The sequence below is a fragment of the Manis pentadactyla genome, chromosome 10 (assembly GCF_030020395.1).
Source record: "Manis pentadactyla isolate mManPen7 chromosome 10, mManPen7.hap1, whole genome shotgun sequence".
NCBI classification, from domain to species: domain Eukaryota; kingdom Metazoa; phylum Chordata; class Mammalia; order Pholidota; family Manidae; genus Manis; species Manis pentadactyla.
Window position 1 is genome coordinate 25,290,033 of NC_080028.1, and position 17,722 is coordinate 25,307,754.

The 17,722-nt window shown below is 48.5% G+C and overlaps 1 protein-coding gene across 1 annotated transcript in view; it reads right to left on the reverse strand.

Moving 5' to 3' along the window:
• PLXNC1 (plexin C1) overlaps window positions 1-15,884 on the reverse strand; it is a 132,218-nt gene extending 116,334 nt beyond the window's left edge. Inside the window, exon 1 of the mRNA XM_036891047.2 lies at window positions 14,411-15,884. Within this exon, the coding sequence (XP_036746942.2) occupies window positions 14,411-15,472 (1,062 nt within the window). The 5' untranslated portion in view covers window positions 15,473-15,884. The remainder of the gene's footprint in view (window positions 1-14,410) is intronic.
• Between the last annotated feature and the right edge of the window lie 1,838 nt (window positions 15,885-17,722).

The following is a 17,722-nucleotide window of genomic DNA, read 5'->3' on the forward strand; positions in this document are numbered from 1 at the left end:
ATCATGTGTGAGGCCTTCATGCACAGGGTGGTGGAAGCCATTTTGCTCCCATGAGATGCAGGACGGAGGATGAAAAGCAACACGCAAAGACTGGTGAGGGAACGATGAGAACCCAGGTTCTTGAGGACACAGCTCCCACGACCATTAAGCTTTCTACTATGTTAATAACAGATGTCACGTGTAAGCTGCTGTCGGTTGGGTTTGCTGTTACTTGCAACAACAAAAAAGTTCCTATAAGAAATGAGACTCCTGGCTCTGGACGAGGTGCTAGACTCTAGCTTTTCCTCAGTTATGAGGGACCAGGAACTGGAGAAGTGCTTGTTTCTCTCACCCTGGAGGACCCTGGCTGCAGTCAGGATTGTGTAGCCAATTACAACAGTGAGCCTGGAAGAAAATAGGAAAGAGCGGGCTTGGACCTCCCATAAAGTCTAAGGGCTGCTCTGGCTGAATGGAAATGGATTCTTTTGTGCTGGAAACACTCAGAAACGGACAGGTCCCTGTGAATGGAAAAAGGAGCCCTCTGAATGGCTTTCTTATGCTCATTTCAGCAAATGAAAACAAAAGAAAGGCTCCAGAGAACCTGCCTCACAGAAGTGAAGTTAATACCTAGGGAGCCAAGCAGAGAAAGGAGGGAAGTGGTGCAGTGGGACCCCTGTGTCCAGGGACCATTCTTTCTCTTTTTTTGGCCTATTTTCTATCTTGCCCTTTTCTCCCCTTAGGGCATAATCGCTAATGTTGCTCTCAGCCTATTCTGTCTAGTTTATTAAGTGTAATTTATTTCTGAATCCCAGCCTCTGCTTGTTCGTCTGTGTGTAACAAGGTTAATGCCTTGTAATGATGCTTTCGCCGGCTCTGCCTTTCATGACAAAATCCAATCCTGATTCAGCTCTAAAGCTTGTCTCCCCTTTGGGCTTTCTCGGTTCCCTCAGAGTTGTCATTCTGCCTCTTCTGCCTGCTGTGTCTCACCGTAACGTCACGCCTGCACTTCAGCCAGCTCTAAGAGGGAAACTTCTTTCAGTTTGAAGGAAGATCCACCTTGTCTCAGACAATATTTGAGCTGAAAAAGAGACAGCCTTGGGCTCCACATACCCAAGGAGAACCAAGGCTACCAGGCTACCGAGAAGGGATGAATGCTAATGTGCATATGTGGGCACATGTGTATATGGGTGGAGTGGGTATGCCTCAGTGGGCAGATCTCAAGAAAAACAGCTTGACCCCCTTGCAGCTCCTTTACACTAGCGCTCACTAACACACACCCACGGTGTGCACACACAACCCCAGGGGGTGCCAGTCATGTGTTCCAGGGTGTGGATGCACTCCCTGGAGTTGAGTAACACTGTGGCCCTGCCCCTACCACGTGAAAGATGACCCGATTCATTAGGACTCATGCAGGGTGTTCAGCCAGGGGAAAAGCTGGAAGAAATGGGCATGAAAGTGAGTCCTCAAGTGTTGGGGACCCAGTAAGAGTCAAGTCTTTTAGCCTAGGGTGCTAAAAGAACTCTATTTATTTATTTATTTAGTATTTATTTATTTTATGGGGCCAAGACAAATACCAACTGGGCACCTATCAACTTTTTATAACTTTGATAAATGCTTCTTATAACTTTAATATAAATTTTATATTTTACTCCCCTTTAGCATACATTTACTTTGAAACAGTTTCTTCATCCTTTTCTATTGCTTACCCAGAGGACTCCTTGCAATTAGGAAACCTCAGAAGAAGCCCTACACCCAAGTTCTGATTCCCTGTGTTCTTTATAGGCTGCTTGATTTTGTCCCCGAACCTCAATGACCGAATCTATAGCATGGGCACAATAATATGCATGCCCTGACTCTTAGCACTGTTGTGAGGTGCAAGTGAAATCCCATGTGTGAAAATAATTAGAAGGCTATCTCTATCAAGCTAGAGAGATGGGAAGAACTATCAGCCAAGTTATGTAGTGATTTCACTAGCTATTAAGGCTCCTGCCCCTTTTCTTTATCCTTCTGGAGTATACAGCATTAATCCAGTTCTCAGTTTATGGTATCTCTCTGATCATTTGAAGGAAGAATTTTATTCTGGGGACTTAGATAATCAGAAAGAAATCTCAAAGTGTGCAGGAGGAATGGAAGAAAGTTTAGGGACATAGCAGGGCAACCTCCACACCAGGTAAGCACCAGGCAGCATGCTATACAGCCACAGGTGTGCAGAGAGAGATACGAAGCTTGTATCTCACATCCTCCCACTTGCTCTCCAACTTCTCTCCTCCCTCCAAGGGTCCCAGTGTCCTTCAGCCTTGTAGAGCCCTCCTGACTACCAAAGTCCCACTCTCCAAGATTTATCCTTCCTTCTTCCTGCTTTATACCTCGTCCCCTGTGTAAGTCTCCATTTGCTCCCTATGGCTCATTTCAGTCAATTACTGATGAAAAAACCTGACTTAAATAATCCACAAAAAATTAGGAATGGCTGATAGTGTGAAAAATGCATTTTTCTCGATTCTTAGAGTTAAAAAGGACTCAGTCCACCAATGCTTTCCCAAGAGGAAGCTACTGGCATTCCAGATAGGATATTTCTTTATTATGGAGGCCATGCCGTGGGATGCAGGACCTTCAGCAGCCCTCACCTCTGTCCACAGAATGCCAGCAGTGCCCCACCATCGCTTTGACTTCTGCAAAAGCACGTTCTCCCACATTTCTAAATACTGTCTGTGTAGATGGCACCATCCGCTGAGAACCACTGGACTCTATCACAGGTTTCAGAGCTGCTGGAATATGTTTATCCAGACATTTCTTCCAACTTGGTTCCTCCCTAATCTTCACCTCATGGTAAAAAGCACCACCAATTGCTCTCAACTCCTCTCTTTCCATCATGCCCTACAGCCAATACATGAAAAATCTCAGTGGAATTTCCCAACAGTCTCATCTGTCTTCTCCACCTCCATGGTCTCCACCCAGTCTAAGCCCCCATTGTCTCATTCCTGATCTACTGCAGGAGCTCCCTGCTCTCTCCTTTGCAATCTATAATTTTTCTCCATCCAGTAACCAGAGAGAGCCTTTAAAAAGTAAAATGGATCATGTTACCTCCTTACCTAAAATTCACCAGCTTCCCATCACACTCAGAATTAAATCCAAATGCCTCCCAGGTCCTGCTCGAGCTGATCCCTGCCTACTTCTTCAGACTCATTCCTTGCCACTCCTCTCCCTCACTCTGCTTCAGATCCCACAGTGGCTTGCTTTCAGACTCTAACATGCTACCATATTTCTGCCTCAGGGCCTTGGTACATGCTACTTCTGCCTCTCCCCTTTTCACTCCCTTGTGGGCTGGATCTTTTTAAGGCTTCAAGTTCAATGCCATCTCCTCACAGGCACATGACTACAGATCTTCCCTTCCCTACCCCACTTGTTACTCTGAGTCATAGCACCCCACTTGTTCCCTTCAAAATAGTTATAATTATTGTTTTAAAATTTGTATTACTTGTCCAATAGACTCTAAGCTCTACAATAGTTTATGTCATGCTGCACTTTGAATGAATCACACACCTCAGCATCTGGTTTGTAGGTTAGTTGCCAATAAATGTTTACTTTATGAATGAATAAATACATGGATCAGTGTTTGAATTCTTTCAGTCATTATCTCATCAGGCAACCCTGGTACATTGCTAAGTAGGTCTAATCATTACAAAGTCTTCAATGGAACCAAACTTGTCCCTGCAAACACTGGGCTTTGGTTCTGAAAGTACCCCATACCCTCTACTACCACATATAGGCCTTCTCTAAATTTCACATGCATAGCTCACTGCAAGAGACAGTTCCTGGGTCTTTTGGTATTTCAGTCCATAGACAGTCTACAGAGTCAGTTTACCTACAATATGGCTCTAAGAAGAGAACAAAGTACTTACGGTGTTCTTTCATGGTTCTTTCATGGTTAGAATAACATAAATTATGAACATGCCTTGCACTGGATTAACTCTTTAAAATAAAAATAGCTTAATGGTGGCATTAAAGTGTAAAAAGGACAAGGAATTTAGAGTAAAAAGAAAATGTTGGTTCAAGCTCTATGACTTATGAGCTGTGAGTCTTAGCAGATCATTTAACCTTTCTGAGGCTTTTCCATCCACCCATCACCCATCCACCTATCCACCCACCGTTTATGGAGCACTTACTCTTTGCCAAGTACTTGGTCTACAAAATACAGAAGGGAAAAATCTCCCATTGTCAAAACAAGCCAACCAAATGAGTTTTAAAACAAAATGTAACACTTCACATTTCATCACTGGTTTTAGAAACACTCCGTAACTGAAATGAATGGTTTGGGGAGGGCTCCACTGACATCCACAGTTCAGGTCATCCAGGAAATTGGATGAGGACAAAAAATATTTTAGCAATCTTGAACTGAAATTTAGCATTTCCTGTAATTATGAATGCAGGCCACAGTAGCATTAACTGAACCTGTGACTTTGTCACCAAAATAAATGAGATAACTTTCTATCCTTTTATAGTTGCTGCAGATATCTCAAAATATTGTTTATGCTCATTTCCACTTTGAAGTTATGGTAGTTACTGCTGCTAGATCTTGCAGTTTAATGTGTTAAGACATATTACTGTATCTCAAATTGAAAAAACATTTTGATATATCTGTGTATTAGTATAATTGGTTCATTCTGCAATTGTTTTATTTCATGTATTTAAATAAAACCATTATTCTGAGGAGGGGTCTGTAGGCTTCACAGAGGTGCACAGCACAAGAGTTCCATGGATGATGAAGCCCTGAGGGCACAGAGATGTGGCTGCCCACAGGAGGCTGGTGCTTGGGCACACCTACAACTACCGGCTGCTCTGGGCTACTCATCCCTCCTGCTGCCTCTGAGCAGCAAGGATCTGCACTTGGAAACCAATTTTTAAAATCAGTCACTGATGAAAAAGGAGCCTTAAGAGCATGTCAATGAGCAATAATTGGGAACAGCTGGTGTGTTCTAGAATATGCTTCTCAAGCAGACTTTTCCAAGACCAGGTTTGGGGCGATGGGGGAACAATGAAGAATCCACCTCATTCCCTCGCTGGGAAATGCCCTCGCCTCTGGGCAACCTGGCTTTTATTCTTCCTGAAACCACAGCTCCTGTGTTGCCTCCTCTTACAAGCTCTCATCTCACTGCGCTAGAATCACCATCTTCTCCACCAGGCGGACAGCACCTTCTTTCCAGTTTAACTAACATTTATTGAGGGCCCACTAGGTGTTCCACTGCCTTATGAATGCCTGAGAAACAAGGACGTGAGAGACCTGGCCACTCCACCTAAGGCACATACAGCCCGAACAGCCCTGGGTGAGCCCAACACAGAGCCCAGCACACGCGGCCTCTCCATAAAGGTTTATGGAGCAAAGCCCCCGTCCTAACTTCACTGCCAACTGCCAGCTTAGCGGCTCTTCCTGGGTGTCCCAAGGCATCAAAACATCAACAAAAATTAAACTTGCCCCCTAATTGGTCACCAACACCTCTCAAACCTTTGTCTTTAACAGCTCTTTCATTTTACCCCTCCTCCCATCCTCCGCGCCACCACCTCAGTTCAGGTCCTCAACATCCCACAGCTGTATTGTTGCAATGCACAGAATCCATCTGTTTGTCCCCACATTCGTCACCACCACCACTCTAGACCAACATTATTCTTGCCTGGATGACTTCAAGATCCCCTGCAGGTTTCCCTGCTTTCACCAGGGCCAATCCCTCATCTGTTCTCCACGGGGCAGCCATTATTTAGGAATTCAAATCCAATCATTTCACTTTCCTGCAAAGACTCTTCTAGGCTTTAATGAAATAACTCCTTCCCACGGCCTGCAAGGCCAATAGGACCTGCCTGCTGCTTTCTTCTCCAGCCTCCTCCCCCAACCCTCTCCCCTCACCACCTCCCTGTACTCAACCCCACTAACCTTCAAGCCAGTGTGCTAGGGGTGCTCGCTTCCCAGCTCTCCATGAGGACGGACATCTACAACTATCCTTTCTTATTTGCCTGGTGTCAACTCAACCTCCTTCAAGAGAACTGTCCCCAACACCTACAGCCCCAATCTCAGCCTGTGACTCAGTATCCCCATCTGTAAAATGGGAGTTAACAGTATTACCTCACCTCATTAAGGTGTAGTGAAGATTAAATGAGCTGATATCGGTGAAGCACTTAGAACACCTGGCACTCGGTGGCTGCTCTGTGCTATCATTTTCATATGACAATAAATCCCGTGTTTGTACATGTTTGTTGACTATCCTATTTATCACTGATAGAAATATTTTTACACAGTGCTTGGCACATAATAGGAACTCAGATTATTTGTTTAACGACTATCCTTCTAATCAGCTGTTTTGTCTCTGATCTTATCCATTCATTCTTCTGAGGTCTCTCTCTAGAACACAAACAAACCATGTCTGCTCACAGCCCTGCTGCTGGCCCCCACCAGTTGGAGCACTGTTGTCACGCCCTGCTGCTCAGAGTCCTGGAGTTTCCTCCGAGCTGCCTCAGGGACAGGCATGAGCAGGCGCAGGCAATTTGCAGGGTTCTGGGAGCCTCCACCCCCTGCGCTTTGCCTTGTGTCCCAGCACTTGGCCATGGCCTCACGCAGAGCAGAGGTCAGTGGTGATATGCTAGCCTTTTTCTCATATGGAGCTTCTGGTTAAGATTTATTTTAAAGACCAGATTTGGAAAGTCTAAAAATGACTGACCATCAGGACAAAATCCAGCCCCCTTTGCCTTTCTCATTAAGGCCCTGGCCATCTGGACCTGCAGGCTCATTCTGTACACCCCCAGCCAGGGGCAGCGCCCTGCGGTTCACAGGCTTATTCAACTTCCCACTTGTGCACAAGCTGTTCCCTCTCTCTGAAACTCCCTTCCTTGCCCTTTCCTCTTGGATTCAAGATACAACGCCAGCACCACCTCTCTGAAGCCCCCCAGGCCCTCCCAGGCTGTCTGAGGCTCCTCCTTGGGGCTCTCCCCTTTTTCCTAATTCTCTGTTCCAATACCTTACAGCATCAGGGGTTGGAATGGTTTTCTTTCCCTCACCCTTTCCATTACTTTGGGGGTTGACAAACTATCACCTGTGGGCCAGATTTGGCCCACTGACTATTTTTTTTTAATGGCCTATGGATATGCAAGGAATAGTGCTTACATTTTTAAATAATTGAAAAAAATAGAATATTTCATGACAGGTGAAAATTACATGAAATTCAGATTTCAATGACTATAAAGTTTTATTGGAACACCACCCCACTTGTTCACTTATGTATTATCTAGGTTGCTTTCACCCTGTAGCAGCAGAGTTGAGCAGTTGCAGCAAAGACCTTCTATGGCAAGCAAAGCCTAAAATACGGATGATCTGACCTTTACAGAAAGTTTGCTGACCTCTGCATAAGAGCACTGGCCTGGATGGCCAGGCAAGGATTGCTGGGGTTAAATCCCCCTCGTAACTCCTCCAAGGGGAACAGTATGTGTGATTATTAGACAGTCAAACCAGTGTGACAATCGATGATAAGAAATCAAGAAACAAAGGCCACAATTCTATTTAGTTTTGTGACAGCATGAAAATGAGCATTTTCATTTAGAAAATTAAAACCAAGAAACACTATGGTTAAGATTTTAAGGATCAGATTTGGAAAGTCCAAATATGACTGACCATCATTTAAAGACAATTAAAAAAAACAAAAAAAACTTGATACCACCGTGACGCTGGTTCTGCAAACAGGTCAGACCCACAAACTCCCCTAGCAGACTGCTGGATTTCTCCAAACAGGCCTCGGCATTACCAGCTCTGCGACACCGCATCTCCACAGAAGGTCGAGGTCACCAAGGGGCCTGAAGGGAGGCAGAGACTGTGCCATGCTATCATGGTCGGCCTGGCAGCCACACTGCGTGCCCCCCACCACTCCGCTCTGAACCAGTCCACCTGCACACCTTCTCATGTTTGACCCCCTTTCTTCTGACTGGACCAGGGTTCAGTAACGGCCACAAAGACAACAAATCCCCACCCAGAAATAGAGCTCTAATCTGGTGTGAAATGATAAGTTGGACCCAATTCGATCTCTTTTCTGCTAACTTGAATAAATACACAGTCTTTTTTTTAACTCAACACAGAAGGTTAAATGCTACTGAGATGTAGACTGGGGGCCAAGGCAGGCTGAGGCACATTCAGGTGGACGTATTGAGGGGCAGATGTTTGAGGAAGCAGAGGAGGTTATTTGATAGCAGGACTGAAGTCAAGGCAGCAGCCAGGCTAGGTCATGCTGACAGTGAAACCTCAGAATGAGCATCCATCCCTTCCTGCTGCTGATCTCCTCTGAGCTGTCTTGAGTTCAGAACCTCCTTCCAATTCTGTACCATGCAACCCCTTCCTGTTACTATTAATAATCATGATGGTGAAGACAATAAATACATATATAACATTTACTATGGTCAAATCGCGTTTATCCTAGACATATTAACTCATTCATCCAGACAATAATTTTATGACACAAATAGGATGCCTACTTATAGAGGAAGAAACTGAGGCACAGAGAGGTTAAATAATTGGTCCAAGGTCACACAGCTGGTAAATGGAAGCTTTGGTCCCAGGTGACCTGGCTCCAGCCTGTGCATAGAACCCACTACACAGTACTGCTCCTATTCCCAGGTTTCCACATAAGTGCCATTTTTCTGTTGGCTAAATCCTCTATCCCTTTATTTGAACTTATGTAGCTCTTTCACGCAACCAACTGTGCCTAAGTCAGAAATTGGCATGTGTTGATGCTGTAAAGAGTAGACTCTCAAAAGGAATTTCAGTGTGTGGAACTGGTTCTGATGTACCACAGAGTGGAAGATTTTAAGAACCCCCCACCCCCACCCCACTCCCCAATCCCGGAATGAAATGCAAATACACTGTTGTGTACAAGAGTGAAGGAGCTAATCAAACTATGACTTGTTGGTTCTTGAGACTCAGACAACAAGCTCAAAAATGGAATGCTTTAGAAGGTTTTCTAGGTATTTCCTTTGGGCAATTAGAAAAGTGTAAAGAAAACAAGGGTAGTGGAATGAGTTGGTTGATTTCTATGGCCCTAAGTAAAACTGCAATGGAAAAAAACAGGACAAGTTCTTATCCCAAGTGCCTCACCTGGGCTGCAAGGAAAATTGTGCTACCTTACAACAGTACTTCCAAAACTTGAGTGTATGTTAGAATCACATGGAGAGCTTCTTAGACCAGATTGCCAGCCCCACCACCAAACTTTCTCATTTAGTAAGTCTGATGTGGGACCCAGGAATTTGCATTTCTAGCAATTCCCCAGATGATGTTGACATTGCTTTTCCAGAGGCATTTTGAGAACCACTGCCCTACGGCATACAACACTCTCCTCTTGTCTCTGAAAGACAATCATGCACATTATTCAATTAAACCATAGAAGTTCCAACCATGCTAGGTTTCCAAGGTCAAAGTTAACTCCTAGATTGACAAGTCCAAAAGCCTGGCTATTCCAGGGACTGGGGATTTCTGGGAAGAGCCAGAGGAATGGAGGAAGCCAGACAGCCCAGGACTAGGGAAAAGAGCAGCCCTGACACAACAGACATTAAGAAAAAGCCAGTGGTTAAGGGAGTTTGAGGTGGCCAGACACAGGACAGTGTTCCTGCTACATACAGAAAACATTTCCTTTCGTTTATTAATGCAGCAAGTATTTCTCAAGCCCCAACTATATGCCAGGTACCATGCTAGGTTCTCTGGGTTCAAGAGAAAACAAAATGTTGTAGGATTCCTGACCTTCTGGGACTTACATTTTAATTGTGGCTGCCAATAAAGACAAGAGTGCCTGTAACCCAGACTTAGCAGGCTGAGCTCTCTGGATTTAGTTTAAGAGCTATGTTATGTCCAAGAACAAAAACTGGGGGCAGTCCTTGAGGCCCTACAGGTCTGAGGTCATTTACAAGCCTGAATACAAAGAATGCTGACACTCTTTGGAAGTTGACAGCTGAGGAACTACAACCCTCCCAGAGTCTGAACTTCAAGTGGTCAAATATGCAGACCCAGAAACTCAGTTCACAGTCAAGGATTCTCTATTCCATGGTAAAGTCTTACATCTGCAAACAGCTGATCTTATCAGAGCACTTGCAAGCGCCTCATTTGCTCCTTGCAGGATAGATCAACATGGGAACCCAACATCCATGGCACTGGGTTGTCCATGAAAGTGGTTAAAAATTCAGGTCCTTGGTCCAAATCACCCAGGTTCAAAATCCTCTGCCATTTACTAGATGTAGTAGCAACCCAGAGCAATCTGGGCCTCAATTTTCTCATCTATAAAATCATAATCCTGTCCTTACCCTATAGAGTAACTGTGAAAATCAGCTGAAAATAAGGCATGTCAGTGCTTAGCAAAAAGCCTGGCTGTAACAACTGTCCAGGAGAGAGCAACTATGATTGATTTTCCCCTCCTTCTAAGGGGTGTTGGGGGTTTTTTAATCTACCCTTGCATTTCAGATGTGTACATGGGGTAAAAATTCACCCTTTGGTCAATGGATTGCAAAATAGCTAGGCAGGATCATAACAGAAACTAAGGGAGGAATAAACATCACAGGAAGACTATGGATTTTGAGGTCAACAAGGCTGCATTGTCAAGTGGTCCTGGGACATCACTTCTGCAAACAGCAGCTAGAACTGTCTTAGATTACTGTTAGAGAGCATGTGGGCATTATGTGGTTGTCTGCATGACAGTTAAATTACGTCAGGCGTTGGAATTATGTGAGTGTGGAAGAAGTGGGTGTGTCTCTCCACAAGGGGTGGAATGAACTAGAAGAGTCAGTCCTGTTGGCCAACACTACAAGGAAACACACCACTCTCAGAGTCCACAGAGGGGGTGGCCACTGTGTTTAAACCGCAAGAACTCCAACACCCAACTAGGGCAGCCAGGCTAATCTGAAACACCCAGACTTCAAAACTTCGGTACAAACATTTTTCTATGAGTGCATTGGTGGGCCAGGGGTAGTAGGAGTTCTTCGAGGGAGGAAGTTAAATTAATTAACTTGTACATAATTTAACATTCTTTTTTTTTAAATAACCCAAGCACACAGATATGTTATGGAATAGAATGAAAAAAAAAATCAAATGAAGTTTTAAAACACACCTCAGGGGATGACCTCCAGCTTCAACTTTACGGCCTAGGGGAGGCTCATTGTTGCCTCTTTAATTACGGGACTTTCAAGGGAACATTTGTGAAGCACCAGAGTGGTGGAAATAATACAGAAGTACATATTGCAAGACCTGGGTTTAAGCTAGAGGGCTGGGATGCTTACTTTGCTCTCTTGAGCAAGTGCTTAACTAATCTTGAGCTTCCTCATCAGGTAAATGGGACTCCTCATAGAATCAATCTCAGACCTGATGAGGGGCTCAAAGGAAATAATATATGGGAAGTGATGTACAAACACTGGGATTATTAGAATGTCTACAGAGATCGGCTGCCTTGGCATGTTTGCAGGCCAAAGCGAAGCTTCTGTACTGATGAAAGAGGATTCGGAGTTAGTGGCAGGACAGAAAAAGTAACTGCCCATTGGGTAAATGACTGACTACACACTCATTGCGCAAGCAACTTGTAAATTAATTCTCAGCAAGGGAAGCTAAAGGGGAGGAGATGCAGCCGACATGAGATAAGAGAACCAAGAAATGAGAAAACACAACTCAGCCACTCCTGTCACTTTGCTACCCATTCTTGATTGAAAATGGAAAATAAGAGCGAGCCATCTAGTAGGAGAGGGAGAAGGCAAGCAAATCTAGCCGCCTGGGCCTCACTGCCTGTGGATTACTATTAAATTTATTGTGTCTACTCTCAAAGAATAGCCGTTGGAATCTATTGTGGCTCCCTCTAGAGTGTTTCAAGTCCATCTCCTGTTTTAGGCACCTGTTATTCAGCACAGCTTTTCAAAAACAAATTCAAAACCTGAAAATAAAATGCATAGCGAATGCAATCAAGTGACATTCATTGTTCTGAGTGGCAACTGGGGGCACAATGATCCTATGACCCCATTAAATGGGGTTGCAACCTGCTATTGTCCTTTCAGTGGCAAAATCAGTGGCACCCAGCAGTGTTGTTTACACTAGCAGGCATCAAACAAATATTTGTTGAATTAAGTATCTTATCTGCCTCTTTAACAGGTTAGGAAGCTGTCAGCTTTGTCATCAAAACCACCACCTTTTTTTCTTTTTTCATTCAAGCCCCTCTTGAAATTCAGTTCCATAAAGGCTTTTTAATGCATACTAGCAGCAAGGAATTTACTTAAATGAAAGAAAAAAAAAAGCAAAACTCCAAGCTCCCACCTGTGCAGCCATGACACACTATTGTTTGAACCAGAGTATATTATTTAATTTGGATGACAAGCTCAGAGGGTAGAGACCTTGTCTTTCAGAATACACAACTGAGCACACTGGGAATTCTTAATAACAGCAGCAAGAAATGCTGTGGAGGGAACCAGCTCAATTATTTATTTTTCCAATTCTAGATTTTTGGCAGCATGTGTTTATCTCTTGCTTGATTTGCAAGGGGCAGCTTTCTTCCAGAAGCTCTCATGAAGATGGATAAACAGCTCTCCAATTTCCCCTTCCCCTCCCCAGTGCAAGTAGGAATGCCTGATCAAGCCAAAACGTGGATTCTGAGTGCATTCAGGATACCTGCTGGGATTGGAAGGGAACTAAGTCCTCCAGGACCCAGTGGGTAGAGAGAGGTAGTCAAGAGAAATATTTTGGCTCCACACATCTACACAGCTGTCAGATGTCAAAGCTTGGACTTCCACTGTTATTACCTGCTGTGGGCCTCCGAGCTGTCTTGTCATTAACCCCAGAGACCAAGTATGCCTAAAGCTTGACACAAAGTAATATTTGAGGGTACTTTGAAGTCTTTCAACAGAGAAGAACGTGATGGTTTTTTTGCAAAATTGAACTGTTAAATTATATTAAAAGACCTAATAGAGGTAGATATTAAAATATTAAATTTTTTGTGTATAGCATGGGAAGTCATTTAGGGAGAATTGTGTGTTATTTATGCTTGAAAAAAATTATACCAGTAAGTAAATGAAGGTATTGTGTGTGTCCCAGCACATCACTGACCAGCAAGGAGGAAGGAGCAAATGACCATTCTAAGGGGCCTTGGAAAAGACCTCAGTTTTTTTACTCCCTGGATAATAGGACTAATATTTGGTAAGATGTGCTTTGCAGAGAAAGGGGTGGGTGGGGGTGGGAGTGTCTTTCTATACACACATTAATATACCTTAGAGCCAGTGCTCCCCTGTGTGCTTACACAACAAACGTACTAACACGTTTTCCAAGTGGAGACTTCTCCCCTTCCTCTCTGATGCATTTTATACCAAAACAATGGCAACACCTGTAGCTGTTCATTTCTGCTCTTGATTTCTGTCCAGTTATATAAAGGAGGCTCTCAGCAGGCTGCCCTCTCAGGAGCCATATGTGGAGTTGATGTGCCAGCGGCCTTGGAAGGAAAACGGCCCCTAAGAAGTGCACAATGGCTCCGTAATCCCCATCAACTGGACCCTCTTGAACCACTGCTTTATCTTCCAGTCAAAAAGACACGAGTCTCAAGAGTCAAGCTGTGGCTGTCCTGGGAACCCAGGGGAAACCTGTGTTGTTTGCCTGGTTGGGAACAACACAAGGGTGGTGCCTCTAAGCCCGCCACCCAGTCGCACAATTCGAAGCACGGAAACTGCCTGTAGCTCCCAACACTTCCTCTTGATCTCCCCTCCAGGGTAAGGCTCTTCTCCACAAAGCCCCCTCCGCCTCCCCAGCCTCTCCCGGGGCTGGAGGCCACAGCACACCCTCAGCAGAGCCCCGGCCCCGCCCCCTGGCACAGGGTCCCGCTGAGGGTTCTGTTCCACCAAGAGTGAGCCTCTTCCCAGGCTAACACTGACCCATGTTGAGCAGGCTCCCAACTCTTCAGACCACATCACATGTGTTACTTGGGGTGCGGGGGCGGGGGGGGGTGGCACAAAGGCTGGGGTGTGGCAGCAAGCCCTCTAGGTTCAATGGCTTCTCTGCCGAGGGCACTTGTTCGCTAGCCACGTTGAGGAAGAGTCAAACCCACATGCCTGCTGAGACCACACACCTAGGAAGGCGATCAGAGAAGCGGGTGGGTGCTATGAGGGGGCTCAGCTCCAAACAAACATACACATTTAGGGGGCTGGGATGCAGTTGCTGGAGTTTTGAGTTTAACTCCTATCCTCTCCACCTCCCTTTTTATATTCCCTTTGGGGACCTCTGGCCATGCTTCAGAGTAGCCCAAGGTCTCAGAGACCCCGTGAGAGCGGCCATCGGGCGGCCAGCAGGTTGTGGGAAGCCAGGACCTAGAAAGTATCAACCCGGTCTCCCAGCCGCGCTGCCCTGGCGGCGCCTCCCCATTGACAGCGCTTCCCGAAGCATCCCGAGGACAGGACTTACACAGTTGTTATCGGTGATCTCGAAGTCCCAGCAGCCTCTCTTGGCGCGCGCCTGGATCTCACTCATCCTGAAGAGGCAAAGTGCCGTGGTGGCGGGGGAGCGCCTCTCCTGGCCCTTCCCAGTGGGCGCGCTGAACACGCCCGCCCAGACGTCCAGGGCCTCCACCAGGCTGGAGGAGAGGAGCAGACGGCGGCCGTCGGGGTGGCCGTGGCCGCAGTCGAGGGCCGCCTGGCCCTGGAACTGCACCAAGGCGCTCTGCGCGATGCGCGCCATGCTGGGCCAGCCGGTGGCGGCGCCGCTCGTGTAGTTGTAAGGGTAGTAGGGGAAGTAGACGCTGGCTTGCCAGAGAAAGGCGTCCACGAAGTGCAGGCTGCCCGCACCCGAGCGCAGGTTGAGGCGGCCCAGCTCCTCCGTGGCCAGACTGCGTCCCTCCGTGTCCTTGAGCGCGATGACCGTGCCGCGGTCAGACGCCGCGGGGTTGCAGCGGCTCGCCGTCTCGGGCTCTGGCAGCACGTAAGTGGCGGCCACCGCCAGATACCAGCGGTTCTTGGGGCCCGCGCGATACACCACGCCGGCCGTCGAGCCCTGCGGGTGACACGACACCACCTCGGTGCCGTTGCGCAGGGAGCTGCGGCTCAGGTTGTCCAGGTGTCGCACCTCGCAGGCGCCCCGGTCGAAGGTCCAGCCGGTGAGCAGCAGCCCCCCTGGGCTGGCCGCCCCCTCGCGGTAGGGCAGCAGCAGCTTGCTGAAGCTGCTCCCCGGCCGGGGTCGAGCGGGGGGCGCCAGCGAGACAGGCTCCTTGCAGTTGCCGGGCTGGTCCCGGTACAGGCGCGAGAGCCTGTGCTCCAGGCTGTAGTCCAGCTGGTCCAGGCAGCTGCCGCTCGCCACGAACACGCCGTGCGCCCGGCTCACCGCGATGGCTCCGATAGCTTGCTCGGACCGCCACACGGGCTCGTCTGCGCCCCGGCCGGGCGCCGCCAGAGCCAGCAGATAGGCGAGCAGGGGCAGCGGCGCGGCGGGGCGCGGGGGGCGCGGCGGTGCCTTCCTCCGGGAGACCTCCATGGGGCTGGGGGGGCCGCCCCCGGGCAGGGCGCGCGGCGGCTCAGGCGGCTCAGGCGCGCGGTGACGGCGACGCGGGCGGCGGCGGCTCCTGAGCGCGCTCGGGCTCCCGCGGCCGCCCCATCCCCGCGGCTCACCCGGGAAGGAGAGCGGGGAGGGCGGCGCTCGGCGGGGTCGCTCCGGCAGCCTGGGCAGCGGCGGCGGCGGCGGCGGCAAGCCCTGCACGCTCCGGCGCCGCTTCCTCCTCGCCCTCCTTCTCCGGAGAGTTCCTCTGTGCAGCGCGGGCGCTCGCGGGGAGGCGCGGGGGGAAGGGAGGGGACGGGCGGTGGGGAGCGAGGCAGGCGGGGAGGGCTGGAGAGGTTGGGTGCGCTTGTGCGTTTCACTTTCCCATTGTGAAAGTGGGATGCAACTGGCCCCCTTCCTCATCCTCCTCACCCCTTCCTCCTCCGCCCTCCGCCCGCCCTTCCTCCATCCACGCCCATCTCCCCTCCCCTCTTGATTCGGTGAGACAGGGAAGAGGGAGGTCTCGTAATTTGGGTTACTGTGTAGGTGGCCTCTTTCGTCTATTCATAACAAAGCTGAGCCGCCTACCGCTGCTGCCACGGCCGCCACCATAGCCCCTTGGCTCTCCCGGGGCTCCTGGTGCGCGCTAGCAGTGCACCGAGCAGCTCTGGCGCCCGGCCGCCGCGGGGCTGTTCCAACGCTCGGGTTTTGTTTACGAGTGCAGCGAGAGATACGCAGGGCACCGGGCGCGTGGATCCGGGCGCCAAGGGGTGGCAGCTGAGTCCCGGGGCTCCGGCCACAGGGAGGCTGCGAGGGCGGTTGACAGGTGTGGAGCAGCGGGAGGCAGGCCCTGGGGAGGCGCGCTGGAGACGTGGACCAGCTAGAGACTCCGGGGTCCAAGGCCCCCCTGCGACTGAGGGTGGGTTCCCCGGGTCAGAAGAGTGAGGTGGGGGGAAAGGCAGGCGCCAAGACTCTGGTTCTGCACAATCCCTGCGGCCAGAGCTCCCATTTTTGAAAAGGTTCTCTAGTCTCCCTTGGCAACCGAGTCCCAGGCTCTCAAACCTAGCACTTAGAAAGTTCTACTCACCATCCAGCCTTAATGATCACGGCTAACATTTATTGAGTCACTGCGTGCCAGGTCCTGTTCTAAATTCGCTACATGGAAAAAGGCTCATTTAATACCCATAACCAACGTATTAACTAGTGACTGTTATCCCCATTTAGTGGTAAGGAGACATGTCATGGAGGGGTTTTGGAACTTGCCAGGAATTGAAATTCTAATCCACATCTAGGTGCAGGGCCACATACACATGGCGTTCTAGCCAAGTGACACCTGTGGCATTGCAATTCTACCTGTAGATCATTCTCAGCACATAGAACTGAAAAGGTGCCCAACTTAAATTCTCCAACCTAACATCCTAGCCCAGCCTTCTAACCTTAAAGCCAGGTATCCTTTTCTCCCTCTGTCTCAACCCTTCCCAGTCTTTTCCTTTGGACCTCTAAGGGCTCACCAACTCAATTAAGGTTTGAATACCAGCTGGGATGCCCCCAACGACCAAGAATTGTTGGAGCACAGTGAATTTCTGAATCATTGCACACCTGGGGCTAGTAGGTTCATGCTTCTCGGAAGGGCTCTGGGGGAAAATGCCCAAATGCCTCCCAGCTTCCTGAGGCAGCTGATGACACCCTCAAGGTCCAGCAGGTGATCCAAGGGGTTTCCCAGGGGGATCCTGAGGACTCCAGTGCATCCTTGGAAAGTGATCTCTATCCCTTCCCCAGCTATTTCCAGGCCAGAGACCCCGGGGAGAGTAACTGATTGCATGCCTCTTCCTTCCCCTCCCAGTTCCCCAACTCTAGGTGGAATCTGGGTGGTTTTGGTCTTTTGGGGGGATGGGAGTGAATGGGCTTCCTCCAGATGCTGAGCTCTCCAGCAGCAGCGACTGTTGCAGGCTTTAAACTTCTACAGCAGTGCCTCACTCTCTCCCTAGTGCTGAGAGACAAGCCAGGTGAAGGAGCTCTGGAAGGCTGGAGGAAAGGTGAAGCAAGCAGGAGAAGGGAAACATGAGTTTCTGCCCCAGACCTGCAGTTAAAGGATCACACCATTCCCACAGGGGCTCCCATATTCTGAATTCAGAGTGGTTATCTTTCCATTCATAATTTCCTTGTTTGAAATCGGGTAACATTATCTTTGCCTGCCAGGAGGCAGCAAATGCCCTCCCACAAGCTATAAGGTTGCCCTTTGTACGTGGT